At 41.0% G+C, this 18,554-nt stretch overlaps 1 protein-coding gene across 3 annotated transcripts; it reads left to right on the top strand.

The window, feature by feature from the left end:
* The first annotated feature begins 801 nt into the window (after nt 1-801).
* LOC129360623 (NF-kappa-B-repressing factor-like) lies at nt 802-7,461 on the top strand. Of its 3 annotated transcripts, none has more exons than XM_055030952.1 (3): nt 802-1,144; nt 1,456-1,589; nt 2,814-7,461. In XM_055030952.1, exons 2-3 carry the CDS (start codon nt 1,496-1,498, stop codon nt 5,015-5,017), a joined length of 2,298 nt encoding a protein of 765 aa, XP_054886927.1. In that variant the 5' UTR covers nt 802-1,144; nt 1,456-1,495; the 3' UTR covers nt 5,018-7,461. The 3 variants fall into 3 exon arrangements, with proteins under 3 accessions (XP_054886927.1, XP_054886928.1, XP_054886926.1); XM_055030953.1 differs by having other exon boundaries at nt 1,362-1,589; XM_055030951.1 differs by having other exon boundaries at nt 811-874.
* The last annotated feature ends 11,093 nt before the right edge of the window (nt 7,462-18,554 follow it).

Raw genomic sequence — 18,554 nt, 5'->3', positions numbered from 1 at the left:
AAATATTGTGATAAAATGCTTAAGTCTGTATCGCCCAAATTTCCACCATCTCCACTTTTTCTTTTGAAATCTAACAAAGGAGATCCAAAAAATGAGAAAAAGAAAGAAAAACAACAATAGATAACAAAATAATAGACGAAAAGTATATAAAGTTGGAAACACATAAAGCAAAAACAAGTCAAAACGCAGAGTTAGTAGTAACTAGTTACACTTACAAATGTAACTTTTTTTTAAGTTACTTTTGGGAGTATCTTTATTGTACTTTTTAGTTTTACTTTAGCATTTTTATTGTTTAGTATCTCTACTCTTACTTCAATAAAATTTCTGAATTCTCTACTAACTTCACTAAATGAAGAACAAACTTGTTCTAACAATCAGATTTTGTTCAAGTTTCATATTTTTAAATGAACTTGAATATATTTTATCTGATTTTATTACTTTATAGTTCTGTTATTTATATGAATTATTTTTCACTTTAGTTTTTAAAATTCTAAAATGTTCACACAACTTTTAAGTAATTTTCTGGACGGCTACTTTTTATTTTTACCTCAGTAAAAATATTTAAATATTCTTACTTGAGTACATTTTTGTGAAACGTCTGACACAAAAAGTAAATACGTAGTGGATTTAAGTAAATAACCCGAATCAAAACTGATATTCTGCGAGAAAATTATTTAAATTCATGGATCAGAAGCACAATCAGGTTTACGGAATTCTGAGTGAATGTTTATATTATTATTGTTAAAAAGATTTATGACGTCAGGATGAAGTACGGAAAGCCAGACGGGCCAATGTTCAGACAGGCGCCATGATTTTCCTGAGGATGCGGCTAGAAAATGGTCGCTTCCTGCTTGAATAAATGCGCAGCCGACAGGTGAAAGGTTCCCCGCTGTTTAAAGCTCGCAGTTGAAAACACGTGTTCGCTGGTCCCAGTAAAGACCAAAATGGATTTGTTGATGTCAGAAATGCCCAGAGTTTCGCTTTCGAAGCGGAGCAGAGTGAGCTAGGTAGCTAATGCTATCAGCGAAGCTAGCTCGGTGAGGCTAGCACAGGATAATAACCGGTTTTTATCACAAATATTGACCGTTTGATTCTGCTTGGTTAAATGACAGAGGTGTTACAGGACCACAGCTATCACCTTGAGGTAATTTAACTTCACTAACTGTTCAAGAACGTGTTGTTATTTAGGTTGCATTGTTATTTAGTTAGCTAAACGTGGCAACTTCTGAAATATTCATGAACTGCGTCACTTTGTAAAACCACAATGTTGACATAAAGTCCGGCTGTTTTTCCGCATTTTAATATGAAAGCTACATACTATAAAACCGTGTATGAGAGCGATTGTTTAATCCATGTTTTAGGCTCCCTGCAGCTTCAGCATGCTAAGACCGATGGACTGTCATTCATTCGTGGTGTTCAGACGTGCTGAGGTCTCATTGAGGTGTTTGGCTCCAGTGACAGGTATGACCCGGTTCTGATTTGGACACTCCTGGTGATGGCAGAAGGGACTTACACTGGCGAAATGCCCGCCTTTGACCCAAGTCCTGGAGGTTCTGAAGCTAAAAAGAGACCCATTTCATCAGATGGCAGTGAGTTATCAGAGTTGTGTTGACATTATTTTAAATTTTCTCATCATTTTTGCTTTGTTTGTCTAAAAACGTATAATTTTTAAAATGTATTTATTTGTTTTAGGGGTGTTTATTGTGTTCTCAACTTATGTAAACCAATCTTTGTGTAATCCTTCTATGTTTTGTTGCTCTAATGCTAGTAAACATTGTGATGGATATAGATTATTTTTGACATGCAATTTTAAAAGTAAATATGAATAGAACTGCATTTTCTACCAGAAATTCTGGTTGAATAAAAAGAATTAGAAATCTCATTATTATACGGGTACGAATAATTTTGGGCTAAAACTGAGATTTCCTCCTACATCCCAAAAAATACCTATTTTATCTACATTTATTTACAAGAAAAAGACACATATTTACAGTTTAAAATGAATATGTCACATGTTGACATAAACAAATTCTATAAAAATGAATAGTTCAAAGAAAATATTTAGTCAAAATTTTAGTCTCAATTCTCTATGTATATTTATTATTTCTATTATCGCCCATATCCTTCTAAATAATTTTTTTTTTGACATTTGCAAAATAAAAAAGATGGTAAACAAAGTAAAATGTTGTGCTGTCATGTCTTAAACAAGTAAAACAATACTAATGTTTTAATGTGGGAAGAAGTTTTTTCACAGTAACTGATCATTTACACTTTATGTGAACATGTGACATGTTCATATTTAAGCAAAAATAGTTTGAAGATAAATAATTTCATAGAGTCTACCCCTCAAGTCAGTTACTATACCACAGGCACCTAGTCATCAATCAAGCATCTTTGAACACAAAACGAGCAGTTAGGATATTTAAAGATAATAATGAAGACAAGTATATAGTATCTTTGTAATGATTGACATTATTGAATCAACATAATTCATGATAGAGGGTTTCCCCAGTGCATTATAAGCCTGGCGGGTCTTCAGACTTTACTTATGTTGTCTTCTAATAACACATAATTACCCAGTAATATCTTCAAATTTCCTGCCAACTTTAAACATTTTTAAAACATGGTAGGCTCCTGGATTACTGCCCTCCGACTGGGCTTCTGGGGAAAATCCTGTCACACCATGATGGAATGTTACATTTTATTATTTTCTTAAAAGTAGAAATTCTATTCTCTTTTGATTTCATTCAGATTGTTCCATAAGCAGAAAGCCAGTGTTCCTTTGGTTTTGTTCTGACTTTGGCTTTTTGCAGGAGACGAACCCATGAGGAAAATGCCTTTGACAAAGTTTGGACCCCAACCTCGGTTTGAGCCTGTGCACTTTGTTAGCGGTGGGAGCAGCGGAGGAACCGGCACCGATGAAAAGGAGAACGATAAGGAGCGCAGGAAGAGTGAGTCGCACGGTGCCAGACCGTGGGAGTCCCACCACTCTGCCGCCAGCGACTGGGCGCAGGGCTTCTCCTCCCTTAGGCCCGCTTTCGACCGAGTGCCGTCGCACTCGGGTGACTTTTGGGGTTCCCACAAGGACAGAGACGGTTCCTCAGGTAGCACTAGTGGACTGGGTTATGGAGGCCGCGGGTCGTCTTCAAACTACATGGCGAAAACGCATCAGGACTACACTGCCAAGTATGTAGCACACGCCTCCGCTCACAGCTTAAACTCGTACTCGAAGCCGCAGAGGTTCAATGGCTACGGCGGCGGCAGCAGAGCCAGCAGCTGGGATTTGGGTCGTCAGGGTTTGGGTTATGGCCATCAGGACCGGCCTTTCAGCAGAGTCTACAGTGGCCCAGGCGCGGCCAGTCCCAAAGCAGCAGAGTCTGCGAAGCCTCTTCCGATATCTCACTTCACGTTAGAGGAGAAGCAGAGGCTGATCACCAGTGTTGCCAACGCGTTGTCCGTTGCCTTCAGGAACCCTGTGTTGATGACAGGAAGCGACTCACCAAACTACAACTTCATGTTGAGCCGCAGCATCCAGGCCTGCAAGACCAACCCGGAGTACATTTATGTCAACCTGAAGGATATCCCGCAGGCGGACCTGCCAAAGAACAGGAAAGTGCCAACTGACGGCTACGCCTGTGAACTGAGATGTCAGGGCGTGTATCTGGCAACCGGCTATTCCGGCAGCAAAAACGGCGCGAGAGACCGCGCATCCGAGCAAGCCGTGAAGCTCTTTCTGAAGCCGGTGGAGGTCCGCATCGTGCAGCGACGATACAGGCACCTTGTGGTCAGTGACATGGTCGTGTGCCAGACACACAGCCCGACACCTGCGTTCCTGCCGGCACTCCGAAACCCAGAGGACAAGCCGACGCCGGGCTCCAAGGGCCAACATGAGCCCGACAGAAACAAGCACTGGACCGAGTTTGTGGTGATGGACAATGCGTACGATGCCATCTGCATTCTCAACAACTCCAATGCCTTCAACCGCATGAAGATTGACTACAAGTTTGTCCAGCTGCCCAGCAACCTGTGGCAGTGCAGCATCTTCCTGCAGGACGAGCTGATAGCGCAGGCGACGGGGACGAAGAAGAGTTCCAAACATGCCGCCGCCGAGGAGGCCGTGAGGAAGCTTCGCCTCAACCAAGCACAACGGCAGCCCTGGCAGAAACAGTCCTTCAGAAATAATCCGCAGGATTCTGGCAACTGCTTCTCGCCACAGTCAGATGGCGATTCCTTTGGAGTCAGAAAGAAACAACTGAGCGAGCTTGTGATCTTGGAGAATAACGACAACGCCATCTGCATCATCAACGACACGGCTCAGTTTAACAAAGTGACCGCGGATTACAGATTCTCGGTTTTGCCCGATCATCACTGGAAGTGCGAAGTTTACTTGGAAGGGCAGTACGTCGCAGCGGGAATCGGGCCGAAGAAGTTAGTGAAGCACATTGCGGCGAATGAGGCGCTGTCCACTTTACGACAGACTCAGGCGGTCGTCAAGTCCAACTTGAGGAAGGAGGGACACAATGGCGCCATTTCACGCTCTCAGATCCTCGCTCGCTCAGGCGAGGATGCGCTGAAGCAGGAGATCAAGGAAGACAACATCGGAAACCAGCTGCTTCGTAAGATGGGCTGGAAAGGTGGCGGCCTCGGGCGGGATGGCGACGGCATCGCCGAGCCAATCAGAGTCAAGGAGCAGTTCTCCAGGGAGGGTCTGGGCATGGAAATGGTTAAAACGGGAAACCTGCTCAGCAAGCGGGACATTGAGGACGTCATCCGCAATTACGCTAGCTCGGACAGAACGGACGACCTCCGCTTCTCCAACGAACTCACTGACGACGAGCGCAAGCAGATTCACCAGATTTCCCAAAAATACGGCCTGCGCAGCAAGTCCTATGGACAGGGATGGGACCGGTTCCTGGTCGTCAGTCGGAAAGTACACAAAGACCAGCTGATTGGTCAGCTTTTACAGGAAGGACAGGTGGGCCGATACGAGCTTGTCAAGCCTCAGGCGTCTCATTAAACTGCATGAAAATAAATTGGAAATTTCCTCGGAGTTGGACTTCAAAGCATATCACAGCAAGGCCCGGTTCTGACATGGCAGCAGCATGCGTCCTGGCTTTAAATTTCACCATTTATACCTTGTGTTAGGGATCATTTAGCTGCTTCACATGTAGCACTACACACAGTTTGCATCAAATGTTACAATGACCATTCATTTTGCTGTTATATGGATAATGTTTCAAGATAAAATAGCACAAAAAAAGAACTTTTGTAAACAAGACTTGCGTGAACAAAGTTTGAAATTGTGGATTAAGAATTACACATTTTGGCTCAAATTTATACAAACAGCTCTTTTAGCTTCTAGTTAATTTACAAAAACATATTGCTTTCCAAATTTTAATTTAAGTTTTAGCTTAATTTTACCAGGATAATTCATCGCTCTTGTTGGAATTAGTAAAGTTCATTAAAATTAGATGACCTTCTGCCACTGACCTAATTTTTATTTTATTTTTTAAGCATAATCCACATATTTTCAAAATCTCTTTATCCCAGTCCCAACATTGATACTTGAAAACTTTCCATCCCTGATGAAATGTAATCGGTGAGGAGATTCAAAAACCATGAAAACCACCAAATATAGAAGAAACACCTTAAAATTTAAATTAAGTTTTCTGCTCAATAAAGACAAAGATTTGAGCTACCCTGCAAAAACACAAAATTTTACCAAGTATTTTTGATCTAATTTCTAGTATGAGTGAAATAAGACAAAACATACAAGTAACTTTTCAGCAAGAAATTGTGTTTTAAGTAAATAATTTCTTAATTTTGATTTAAAAGAACAACTATTTATTTGGCAAATTGTTTCACTTATAACAAGACATTTTTCTCATAAGTGAAATCATCTACCAGAAGAATTAGGAACCTTTTCATCAACATCAATGAATTGTTTACTCAAATCAATCTTGTATATCCTGCTGAAAAGTGGCTTGTAAGTTAGGTTTGTCTCATTTCTGTTGTACTAAGATATTTGGAATAGAAAGTAGACCAAAAATGCTTGGTCAAATTTTGTGTTTTTACAGTGTAGATCTGATTGAGACATCAGAGCACCGCCAACTGATGGTGACAACATCATGGTAAGGAAAAGTAGGGGTCCGGAAAGATGTCAGCTTTATTGACAACTCATGAACTATGCCTAAAAGGTCAATCTCAAGGTCATTCCAGGTCAATGCCAGGAACTATTTGTAATAACGAGGCATCATGCAGAAAGTTTGAGTGCTACAAAAAGTGAGATTTCTCTCCAACTTACTCAGGGACAATTAACCAAATATTCAAACATGTATGTATATATTTGAGCCTGAATATGGAATTAAAGTAAAACTGGGGCTGGGCGATAAATCAGTTTTATTGATAATTGAATTTTCTTTTTTTGAAGATGTAATTTTCACCATTTGGTCTCCATGGTTCAGAGTGACGTCAGCACGCCCAGGGCGGCCATCTTGTTTGACTAGTTTGTGTCATTTACTTTGAATTCTGGTGAACTTACAGAATGACCGAAATAAGTAATTTTTTTTTAAAGATCTTCTCTTTCATTTGTATTAAAAAAAAAATCAAATTTTGGTTTAAAAAAATTGAAAATTAAATTTTTAAGCACTAATTCAAACTTCTGGACCTCATTCTTGTTCTTAAAATCATTAAATATTTTCTTAGCATCCTTTTGGGAAAAAAAAGAGATGAAAATAAATAAATAAAAGCTCAAGATGAATGTTCATGAAAGTGCGAGTGCAGTACAGAGAAGGGAAACCCAATTTGAAGGAAACCAGATGTGATTGGACCAGCCAGGACCAAAGCTGATGCCCGGTCTGAATCGGGTCCAACTGCAAAAACACAGAATATCACCAAATGTTTCTGACTAGTTTCTAGATATTTTAACATATTTGAAATAAGACAAAATTAAGATTTGATTTTTGGGAAATGTGGGATTTTTTTATTTATTTTCCACCAGTTTACTCTTTATGTTTCCATAGCTCAGACTGATGCCAGCGGCGGCCATTTTGTTTGACAAGTATGTTTTATGACTGAATATTAGGGCCAGTCTATGATTTATTTTAATTACGGTAATAGTCATATTTGGAAAGCGAAATCATAATTTTTAGAACTCAAATAAAAAAATTTGTTAATGGTTTTCCAGATAAGTGAGTCCTTAATCTTTTGACATATCAGCATCAAATTACTATCAGCTGCAGGACTTTGAAACGAAGACGAATCACAGCTAGTCATGACAGATCTGGAAGCTTTTCTTTTTCTAATTAAAGCTTTTTTTTCCCCTCCTAATTTCAAGACGTTTTCTGGTAAAATTGTGTATCATAACTATATTCTCAAAAACATTTTTGTAAGCCGGGCCCTAATACTCTGTTGTACAACTCACAGAAGAGACAATAATAAAAAACACTTTTGAAAAAATTTTTGTCACTGTTTTTAGAAAACAAGAAAAATTTAAATTAGGTTTAGTATGAAAAAAGTCTGATTTTATTTTAAATTCATATCAATCAGCCATAGAAGTAGCTTTTCGGCAGTGCAAAGGAGCATATTTAAGTAAATAATTTCTTAATATTGATTTGAAAAGAAGTCCACTGGCAGATTATTTCACTTATAAGAGAGAAAACATTTTATAAGTGAAATAACCTGCTAGTGGAACTATCACTTTGTCATCAATAATAAAGAAATATTTACTTTATATTTGCTATGTTTTTCTGAAAATTTTCTTGGAAGCTATTTTGTCTTATTTCAAATGTACCAAGATATTTGTATTAGAAACTAGACCAAAAATACTTGGTACTTTTTGGTGTTTTTGCAATGAAAATATACCTGCCATTTCAAATTTGCATGGGACAAATTTGCAATTTGTTTCAGCAAATCTAAGAAACGAAATGTTTTTTGACATTCCTTCACCGATAGCTGACTGGAGGGTGAGCAGTTACCGTCTCCAGACCTCATCTTTTCAGTTTTTTATTGCAGAAAATACCTCGTTCAGTTATATTCAGTTTTTAAAAATTGGCTTTGTGAAGGTTTCTGTGTGACTGTTAAATAAACCCGGCAGAGTACGCAGCTTTTCTTTGTTTGAAAACACTGTAGACGGTTCACTCATGTAAGACCTGGATTAAAGCGGCATTAAAATCTTAACTGTAGCTCAATTCATATCAGCCTTACTGTGGTAATGCACCTGTATTCAGGAATGTTTTCATTTTTTTAGTTTTTGCTTTCAATTCAGTTACAAACCATTCTACCAGCTGCATCAGTGATCCCAAAAACAACATTTATGTAGAATCTGTGATCTTAATTGTTAGATGGTTGTTTGTATGAGTACACCTAACCTGTCTGCTTGTTTTGACAGCTTTACGTAATAAATGAAAAATAGTCAAGCTGAATTTGATTCAGAAATGTAATTAGAAAGTCAATGAAAAATTTGTTCAACTGCAAAAAGTCAAACTCAGATTTATCACACAGTGATGTTTACTTTTGTTCTTTTTGTTAATTATGGCGTACAGGAAATGAAAACCCAGGTTTTAAAGAAAATTACAGAAATATGCACATCCTGAGGCTGTTGTTGTCTTTTAAGTCATCTTAAGACTTTGGAAAGCTAATATTGCAGCATTAATGATTTTAAAATCGGAATTTTAAAACATTCTTGTTAGCTGTAACAAGACTGTTCTAGTTTAATTATTTAAACCTACCATTGGAGTATTGTAGTTTGATATTAACTTGCATTCAGGTTGTTCACGCTGCGCATCCTTAAAAACGCTTAAATGTATCTAAAAAATAAGGCCTTAAAATAATAATAATTTGACTTTAATCACAAGTCTTAAATTTTGTTGTGTTGGGACTACTTAATCTCATCTCTAAAGTTTATATTTTTTTAATCTTGTGGACTTTTCTGTCAGGCAAATGTTTGACCGCCTAAAAGATCTTCATGGCGTTCTGTGTCTCGTGGCGATTTATAGACTCTACCGTTAACTATGTGCTAACGAACTAGCTGGTTAGCTTTTCTGCGTCGATCTTAAGTGCAAACTTATCGCATATTTTCGCCACTTGCTCACTTCGGCTTCATACGACTGAGTATTAAAGTCGCGCTAAGAAAACGAAATTACAATTTCAGAAAAGGTCAATTTGCTCTTATTTCGACTTTGATCAATATGACGAATCTATTTTCGTCATATTGTAACCAGAGTTCTACAACCGTAAGATCCAACTTACATTCTGTGCCAAAAACAAAACCTTATATATCGCAGATGAGAAGCATTTTATTTTTTGGCTTGTTGACCCTTGTAGATACTCTTGTTATTTATGTACTGTGATGTAAAAAGTCATCACAAAGAGTTGCATATTTTATTTACAAGAAAATGTACAGTTTGTTACATGGGTTACCAGCACTGTGTAATCTGAAAGGACACCAATGTTTGCCAAAGAGTAATCAGATTAGATAGTTATAGGATTGTAAAATAGCATAGAAATGTTTTCACAGAGCTCTTAACCCATACAAAAGTAATGCACCCTCCAGAAAGTGTTAAAAGATAAAACCTACATATGCAAATGGGTGGAACCTTGTGAAACTGTAAAAACGGTAAGGATGCTAAAATCCTGCTTTTCAGAGGAGCAGGAGGAAAGACGTTCACCAATATTTCTCATTTTAGAATCATAAGGCATGTCTACAGGAAAAGATAAAAAAAAAACTGACCCCAAAAGGCATCTGTTGAGTAATAAAAGGGACTGATAGTCATGTTCGTAATTAGGCCCGAGCAGCTAAGCGCTGCGAAGGCCTATTGTTTCTGTACTGTTTCTTATTAGGCCCGAGCAGCTAAGCGCTGCGAAGGCCTATTGTTTCTGTACTGTTTCTTATTAGGCCCGAGCAGCTAAGCGCTGCGAAGGCCTATTGTTTTCCTATTGTTTATTATTATTAGGCCCGAGCAGCTAAGCGCTGCGAAGGCCTATTGTTTTCCTATTGTTTATTATTATTAGGCCCGAGCAGCTAAGCGCTGCGAAGGCCTATTGTTTTCCTACTGTTTCTTATTATTATTATTCTGCCCCCCTAAAGAGGGGCCTTTTTGGGGGCTTTATCATTTTCAAAAACTCACCAAACTTGGCGGACGCGTAAAGGGAGTTTCAAAATTTTGTATTTTAAGGTCATTGCAAAAATCCCATAAGAAATGGCTAAATAGCGCCACCTAGAAATTTTCAAAGGACCCTTTGCTATTCACTTACTTTATCCTAGAGACATGAAATTTGGTACACTTGTAGAGCTCCCAAGATGCTCAAATTTACAATTAATGTCATAGTGCAAGTATCACAGGAAGTCAGCCATTTTGGATTGAAGGTCAAATTTTCACCCCATTTTAGCCGTTTACAGCCTTCGTATTTGATCGAACTCCTCCTAGGGATTTCCATTGACCGGCTTCAAACTCGGTCAGTCTGTTCATAAGGCATGTCCCATCTAAAGTTATCAAAACGGAGAGTTTTTGAGTATGCTGAAGGGGGGTTAGCAGGGGTCAAAGTTCACCTACTCGCCGTAAAAAAATAAACTGCTATATCTCCTACACAGAAACTCACAGAGGCACCAAAGTTACTGTGATTGATCATCATCGGGTGTCCTATAATACCCTATGGTCGAATGATGACATCACTTAGGCCACGCCCCCTAAGAACAGGAAGTGTAATGTTTTACTGTGAACTGTCGCTATCTGACCCCTTTGACCTCATCAACATGAAACTGTGCCCAGACACAGAAAACATGTTGGTGTATTGAGGATTCCAACCCCGACCAGCTTCGATGGAGCAGGTGGGCGTGGCGGCGTGGCGAAGTGACCTGTAACGCCATCGCCATACGTTTGGCTCTCAATTCCACATTTTTGGGCGCAGCTGCTCCAAACTCACAAGGATGGATCTTCATCCACTCCCCGACAGGAATCCATCACAATATTTGTAGGGTGTGGCCTAATTTCTCTATAGCGCCCCTAGAACACTTTAAATGATCAGCCCCAAGCCATGCTTTAACCTACAATTACGAAACTTTGTACACGTGTACCTTGTCAGGACTTACAAAAAAGTCTCTTGGAGCCATGGTCTAAACCCCACAGGAAGTCAGCCATTTTGGATTAAAGTTTGGATTTTGACCCATTTTTGCCGTTTACAGCCTTCGTATTTGATCGAATCCTCCTAGGGATTTCGATTGATCGGCTTCAAACTCGGTCAGTCTGTTCATAAGGCATGTCCCATCTAAAGTTATCAAAACGGTGAGTTTTTGAGTATGCTGAAGGGGGTTGGCAGGGGTCAAAGATCACCTACTCGCCATAAAAAAATAAACTGCTATATCTCCTACACAGAAACTCACAGAGGCACCAAAGTTTCTGTGATTGATCATCATCGGGTGTCCTACAATACCCTATGGTCGAATGATGACATCACTTAGGCCACGCCCCATGAGAACAGGAAGTGTCATGTTTTACTGTCAACGGTCGCTATCTGACCCCTTTGACCTCATCAACATGAAACTGTGCCCAGACACAGAAGACATGTTGGTGTGTTGAGGATTCCAACCCCGACCAGCTTCGATGGAGCAGCTGGGCGTGGCGGCGTGGCGAAGTGACCTGTAACGCCATCGCCATACGTTTGGCTCTCAATTCCACATTTTTGGCCGCAGCTGCTCCAAACTCACAAGGATGGATCTTCATCCACTCCCCGACAGGAATCCATCACAATATTTGTAGGGTGTGGCCTAATTTCTCTATAGCGCCCCTAGAAAATTTTAAATGATCAGCCCCAAGCCATGCTTTAACCTACAATTACGAAACTTTGTACACATGTGTACCATGTCAGGACTTACAAAAAAGTCTCTTGGAGCCATGGTCTAAACCCCAGAGGAAGTCGGCCATTTTAGATTGAAGTTCAGATTTTGATCCCATTTTTGGCGTTTATAAACCATTTCAGTAATTTGCCACTTGGGGTCAGTATTGCTCCACAAATGAAACAGCAGATAAACAGGATGAAGAACAATATCAGTATTTCGCCAGTAGGTGTCAGTGTTCCTCCGCCAATGACAAACAGATCCACGGGCGGATGGGCGCGAAAACTTTGTGAGAGCGTTGCATGAAATTTCTAAAAGGATAGAAATGTCTCAGATAATTTTTTGTGGAATTAAATCATGCAGTAAATGTAGCGTTTTCTTACTTCTTCCAAACCATTTCAGTAATTTGCCACTCTGAGTAAGTATTATTCCAACAATGAAATAGAGTGCTTTAGAAACACAGCTGAAAATGATGAAAAATGACGAACTGTAGTACTTCGCCATGTGCATACGATCGGCTGTAAATGACACGTGGATCATCCGACTGACGCCAAATTGGATACGTATGACCTTTGTTGACCTCTAAAAAGAACAACAGCATTGAAATATATTTTGACTCCACTGCGCGTCCTACATTAATCCGCCAGCTATATTCCTCGCTAAACCAATGAATCTGCACCACATTTTTTGCATCGTCAAGGAGCGACTCCGAACGCATCAGTGCGTACCGCCTGGAGGACGGGCGCGGAACTGCGCAACAACTTCTGTGTTAGCACGTGGCCAGCGTTGATGGAAACTGAGCAACAGCTTCTGCGGTGCGGGCGGAGGAGCTGAAAAACTGCGTGAGAGCTTCTGTGGTGGCTGACGTGAGGCGACGGTTGCTAGTACCCCGCGGTGGCAATAGGCCGGAGCGGCGCTTGGCTGCGAGGGCCGTTCGAGGCTGCTTGCAGCTTTAATTATTATTATGATTCTCCCTCCAAATGAATTGGCTTTTTGGGGGCTTTATCATATTCAAAAACTCACCAAACTTGGCGGAGGCCTTAAGCCTGTTTAAAATTTACGTATTTTAAAGTCATCGCAAAAATTCCACAACAAATGGCTCAATAGCGCCACCTAGAAATTTTCAAAGGACCCTTTGCTATTCACTTACTTCATTGTAGAGACATGAAATTTGGTACACTTGTAGAGCTTCCCAAGATGCTCAAAATTTACAATTAATGTCATAGTGCAAGTATCACAGGAAGTCGGCCATTTTGGATTGAAGGTCCAATTTTGAAGCCATTTTTGCCGTTTACAGCCTTGGTATTTGATCGAACTCCTCCTAGGGATTTTGATTGATCGGCTTCAAACTCGGTCAGTCTGTTCATAAGGCATGTCCCATCTAAAGTTATCAAAACGGTGAGTTTTTGAGTATGCTGAAGGGGGGTTAGCAGGGGTCAAAGTTCACCTACTCGCCATAAAAAAATAAACTGCTGTATCTCCTACACAGAAACTCACAGAGGCACCAAAGTTTCTGTGATTGATCATCATCGGGTCTCCTACAATACCCTATGGTCGAATGATGACATCACTTAGGCCACGCCCCATGAGAACAGGAAGTGTAATGTTTTACTGTGGACGGTCGCTATCTGACCCCTTTGACCTCATCAACATGAAACTGTGCCCAGACACAGAAGACATGTTGGTGTATTGAGGATTCCAACCCGACCAGATTCGATGGAGCAGGTGGGGCGTGGCGGCGTGGCGAAGTGACCTGTAACGCCATCGCCATACGTTTGGCTCTCAATTCCACATTTTCAGGCCCAGCTGCTCCAAACTCACATGGATGGATCCTCATCCACTCCCCGACAGGAATCCATCACAATATTTGGTGGGCGTGGCCTAATTTCTCTATAGCGCCCCCTAGAAAACTTTAAATGATCAGCCCCAAGCCATGCTTTAACGTACAAATACAAAACTTTGTACACATATGTATCATGTCAGGACTTATAAAAAAGTCTCTTGGAGCCATGGTCTAAACCCCAGAGGAAGTCGGCCATTTTAGATTGAAGTTCAGATTTTGACCCCATTTTTGCCGTTTACAGCTCCGTATTTCATCGAACTCATCCTAAGGATTTCGATTGATCGGCTTCAAACTCGGTCAGTCTGCTCATAAGGCATGTCCCATCTAAAGTTATCAAAACGGTGAGTTTTTGAGAATGCTGAAGGGGGGTTAGCAGGGGTCAAAGTTCACCTACTCGCCGTAAAAAAATAAACTGCTATATCTCCTACACAGAAACTCACAGAGGCACCAAAGTTTCTGTGATTGATCATCATCGGGTGTCCTACAATACCCTATGGTCGAATGATGACATCACTTAGGCCACGCCCCCTGAGAAAAGGAAGTGTCATGTTTTACTTTGAAAGGTCGCTATCTGACCCCTTTGACCTCATCAACATGAAACTGTGCCCAGACACAGAAGACATGTTGGTGTGTTGAGGATTCCAACCCGACCAGCTTCCATGGAGCAGCTGGGCGTGGCGGCGTGGCGAAGTGACCTGTAACGCCATCGCCATACGTTTGGCTCTCAATTCCACATTTTTGGGCGCAGCTGCTCCAAACTCACAAGGATGGATCTTCATCCACTCCCCGACAGGAATCCATCACAATATTTGTAGGGTGTGGCCTAATTTCTCTATAGCGCCCCTAGAAAATTTTAAATGATCAGCCCCAAGCCATGCTTTAACCTACAATTACGAAAATTTGTACACATGTGTACCATGTCAGGACTTACAAAAAAGTCTCTTGGAGCCATGGTCTAAACCCCAGAGGAAGTCGGCCATTTTAGATTGAAGTTCAGATTTTTATCCCATTTTTGGCGTTTATAAACTATTTCAGTAATTCGCCACTTGGGGTCAGTATTGCTCCACAAATGAAACAGCAGATAAACAGGATGAAGAACAATATCAGTATTTCGCCAGTAGGTGTCAGTGTTCCTCCACCAATGACAGATCCACGGGCGGATGGGCGCGAAAACTTTGTGAGAGCGTTGCCATGAAATTTCTAAAAGGATAGAAATGTCTCAGATAATTTTTGTTGAATTAAATCATGCAGTAAATGTAGCGTTTTCTTACTTCTTACAAACCATTTCAGTAATTCGCCACTCTGAGTAAGTATTACTCCAACAATGAAATACAGTGCTTTAGAAACAGCTGAAAATGATGAAAAATGACGAACTGTAGTACTTCGCCATGTGCATACGATCGGCTGTAAATGACACGTGGATCATCCGACTGACGCCAAATTGGATACGTATGACCTTTGTTGACCTCTAAAAAGAAACAACAGCATTGAAATATATTTTGACTCCACTGCGCGTCCTACATTAATCCGCCAGCTATATTTCCTCGCTAAAGCAATGAATCTGCACCACATTTTTTGCATCGTCAAGGAGCGACTCCGAACGCATCAGTGCGTACCGCCTGGTGGACGGGCGCGGATACTGCGCAACAACTTCTGTCTTAGCACGTGGCCAGCGTTGATGGAAACTGAGCAACAGCTTCTGCGGTGCGGGCGGAGGAGCTGAAAACTGCGTGACAGCTTCTGTGGTGGCTGGCGTGAGGCGGCGGTTGCTCGTACCCCGCGGTGGACAATAGGCCGGAGCGGCGCTTGGCTGCGAGGGCCGTTCGAGGCTGCTTGCAGCTTTAATTATTATTATTATTATTCTTCCACCCAAATAAATTGGCTTTTTGGGGGCTTTATCATATTCAAAAACTCACCAAAACTTGGCGGAGGCCTTAAGCCTGTTTAAAATTTACGTATTTTAAAGTCGTAGCAAAAATTGCAACAGAAATGTCTCTACGGCGCCACCTAGAAATTGGAAAAACACCCTTTTTTACCCTCTGCTATTCACTTACTTTATCGTAGAGACATGAAATTTGGTACACTTGTAGAACTCCCCAAGACGCTCAAAATTTACAATTAATGTCATAGTGCAAGTATCACAGGAAGTCAGCCATTTTTGATTGAAGTTCCCATTTTGACCCCATTTTTGCCGATTTTTGCCGTTTACAGCCTTTGTATTTGATCTATTCCTCCTAGGGATTTTGGTTGATCGACTTCAAACTCGGTCAGTCTGTTCATAAGGCATGTCCCATCTAAAGTTATCTAAACGGTGAGTTTTTGAGTATGCTGAAGGGGGTTAGCAGGGGTCAAAGTTCACCTACTCGCCATAAAAAAATAAACTGCTATATCTCTTACAGAAACTCACAGAAGCATCAAAGTTTCTGTGATTGATCATCATCGGGTCTTCTACAATACCCTATGGTCGAATGATGACATCACTTAGGCCACGCCCTGAGAACAGGAAGTGTAATGTTTTACTGTGAACTGTCGCTATCTGACCCCTTTGACCTCATCAACATGAAACTGTGCACAAACACAGAGAACATGTTGGTGTATTGAGGATTCTAACCCCGACCAGCTTCGATGGGCAGGTGGGCGTGGTGGCGTGGCGAAGTCACCTGTAACGCCATCGCCATACGTTTGGCTCTCAATTCCACATTTTCGGGCCCAGCTGCTGCAAACTCATAAGGATGGACCCTCATCCACTCCCCAACAGGAATCCATCACAATATTTGGTGGGCGTAGCCTAATTTCTCTATAGCGCCCCCTAGAAAACTTTAAATGATCAGCCCCAAAGCCATGCTTTGACCTACAAATACGAAACTTTGTACACATGTGTACCATGTCAGGACTTACAAAAAAGTCTCTTGGAGCCATGGTCTAAACCCCACAGGAAGTCAGCCATTTTGGATTCAAGTTCGGTTTTTGACCCCATTTTTGCCGTTTACAGCCTTCATATTTGATCTATCTCCTCCTAGGGATTTCGATTGATCGGCTTCAAACTCGGTCAGTCTGTTCATAAGGCATGTCTCATCTAAAGTTATCTAAACGGTGAGTTTTTCAGTATGCTGAAGGGGGGTTAGCAGGTCAAAGTTCACCTACTCGCCATAAAAACATAAACTGCTATATCTCCTACACAGAAACTCACAGAGGCACCAAAGTTTCTGATTGATCATCATCGGGTCTCCTACATTACCTATGGTCGAATGATGACATCACTTAGGCCACGCCCCCTGAGAACAGGAAGTGTAATGTTTTACTGTGAACGTTCGCTATCCGACCCCTTTGACCTCATCAACATGAAACTGTGCCCAGACACAGAAGACATGTTGGTGTATTGAGGATTCCAACCCCGACCAGCTACGATAGAGCAGGTGGGCATGGCGGCGTGGCGAAGTTACCTGTAACGCCATCGCCCAACGTTTGCCTCTCAATACCACATTTTCGGCCTCAGCTGCTGCACACTGAATATTTATCCACTCCCCGACTGGAATCCATCACATATTTGTAGGGCGTGGCCTAATTTCTCTATAGCGCCCCCTAGAAAACAGCAGCCCATAGGTTATGTTGTTATTAATTATTTAAATATACATTATTATAACTTATATATATATAACTTTATTTTGTGGGTTAAAGTACAAACATTCATTCATTTTTGCTAGAAATAATACAAACAAAGTCATTCAGCAAAACTTATGACACAGCGAAGTAAGAACACACTGGGGTCAGTGTTGATGGAGTACCACTGGCACCTTGTGGAGAAATACTGGTACTGCTAGTGCAATACCAGTATTGCGACAGCAGGAGGCAGTGGTACTCCATCAATGAGAAAACAGATCGACGCTACGTATAACAGTCAGCCGGCGACAGCTGGAGCTGCAAAGTTTTCCTGAACATTTGCTTGCTTTGGAGCCACAGAACTGGACTACGCTCAACATTTTGCTTGGATTTTGGAGTTGCAAATACGAACCACGCTTTGGAGCAAGAAGGCTCTGTTGGACCGGAGTTGGAGAAGTTAATGGCTCTTTGCACCTCAGCTTACACGTTCGGGAAACACGGCTGAAATGTTTTTCCAAGGTAACAATTAATAATGTACATCGATCCGAAACCCCAACAAGTAAGGCAAAGAAAGGTTTTAAGATGTTCGCCTCGTTATACAATCACAGATATGAAGGTGAGTTTTATTTTCTTTAAACTGCTAGCACAAGCCTGCTAGCTTTCTAGGAAAAATCTGCTATTTAATTATCTAAAGATTTCTCAGCCATTCTAACGGACACTGTTTGTGCCTTATTTTCAAGCATATTACGTGTGTTTATTGTTAACGACAATAAAGCAGCGGGGAGGGGGTGGGGGGCAGATTATAGTTCAGAGTTTTTGCTTGAAGTATGACGAAGAAAAACGAGCACAGAGCTTACTCTGGTATCGGAGTTCTAGTTCAGCTGACTGTTCAGATTCAGAGTTATTACTTTTAGAAAAATATGGCCGTGTTGCTTAAGATTTCTGTGTTTTCGTTTTATTACTTTTGGATGCTTGTTGTGAATGGCTCATTAAGACGGTGTTTAGAGCGGTGTGTACGGCGTTAGCTTCAAGTGGTAGCTTTAACTTGTAGCAACGAATATTTACAAGCTGTCTTAATTGAGGATGGCTTGGAAATCCATGAAAACTTAAACAAAGTACATAGTATTGTTTTATTTGTGTCTTAAGTACGACTTTGTCTTTTATAGCAGTCATAGTTTCTGAAAGTGGAAAAAAGAGCCGCATTCGGGTATACAGTTGTGACGTCAGCGCGGCAGGTGCAAAGAGCCCATTGCTTTTCTTTTAAACAGTCGTATCTCG

The sequence above is a fragment of the Poeciliopsis prolifica genome, unplaced genomic scaffold (genome assembly GCF_027474105.1).
Source record: "Poeciliopsis prolifica strain line A6 unplaced genomic scaffold, Auburn_PproV2 SCAFFOLD006, whole genome shotgun sequence".
NCBI lineage: Eukaryota > Metazoa > Chordata > Actinopteri > Cyprinodontiformes > Poeciliidae > Poeciliopsis > Poeciliopsis prolifica.
The sequence above is the reverse complement of the archived record's forward strand: the minus strand, read 5'-3'. Positions and strand labels throughout refer to the sequence as shown.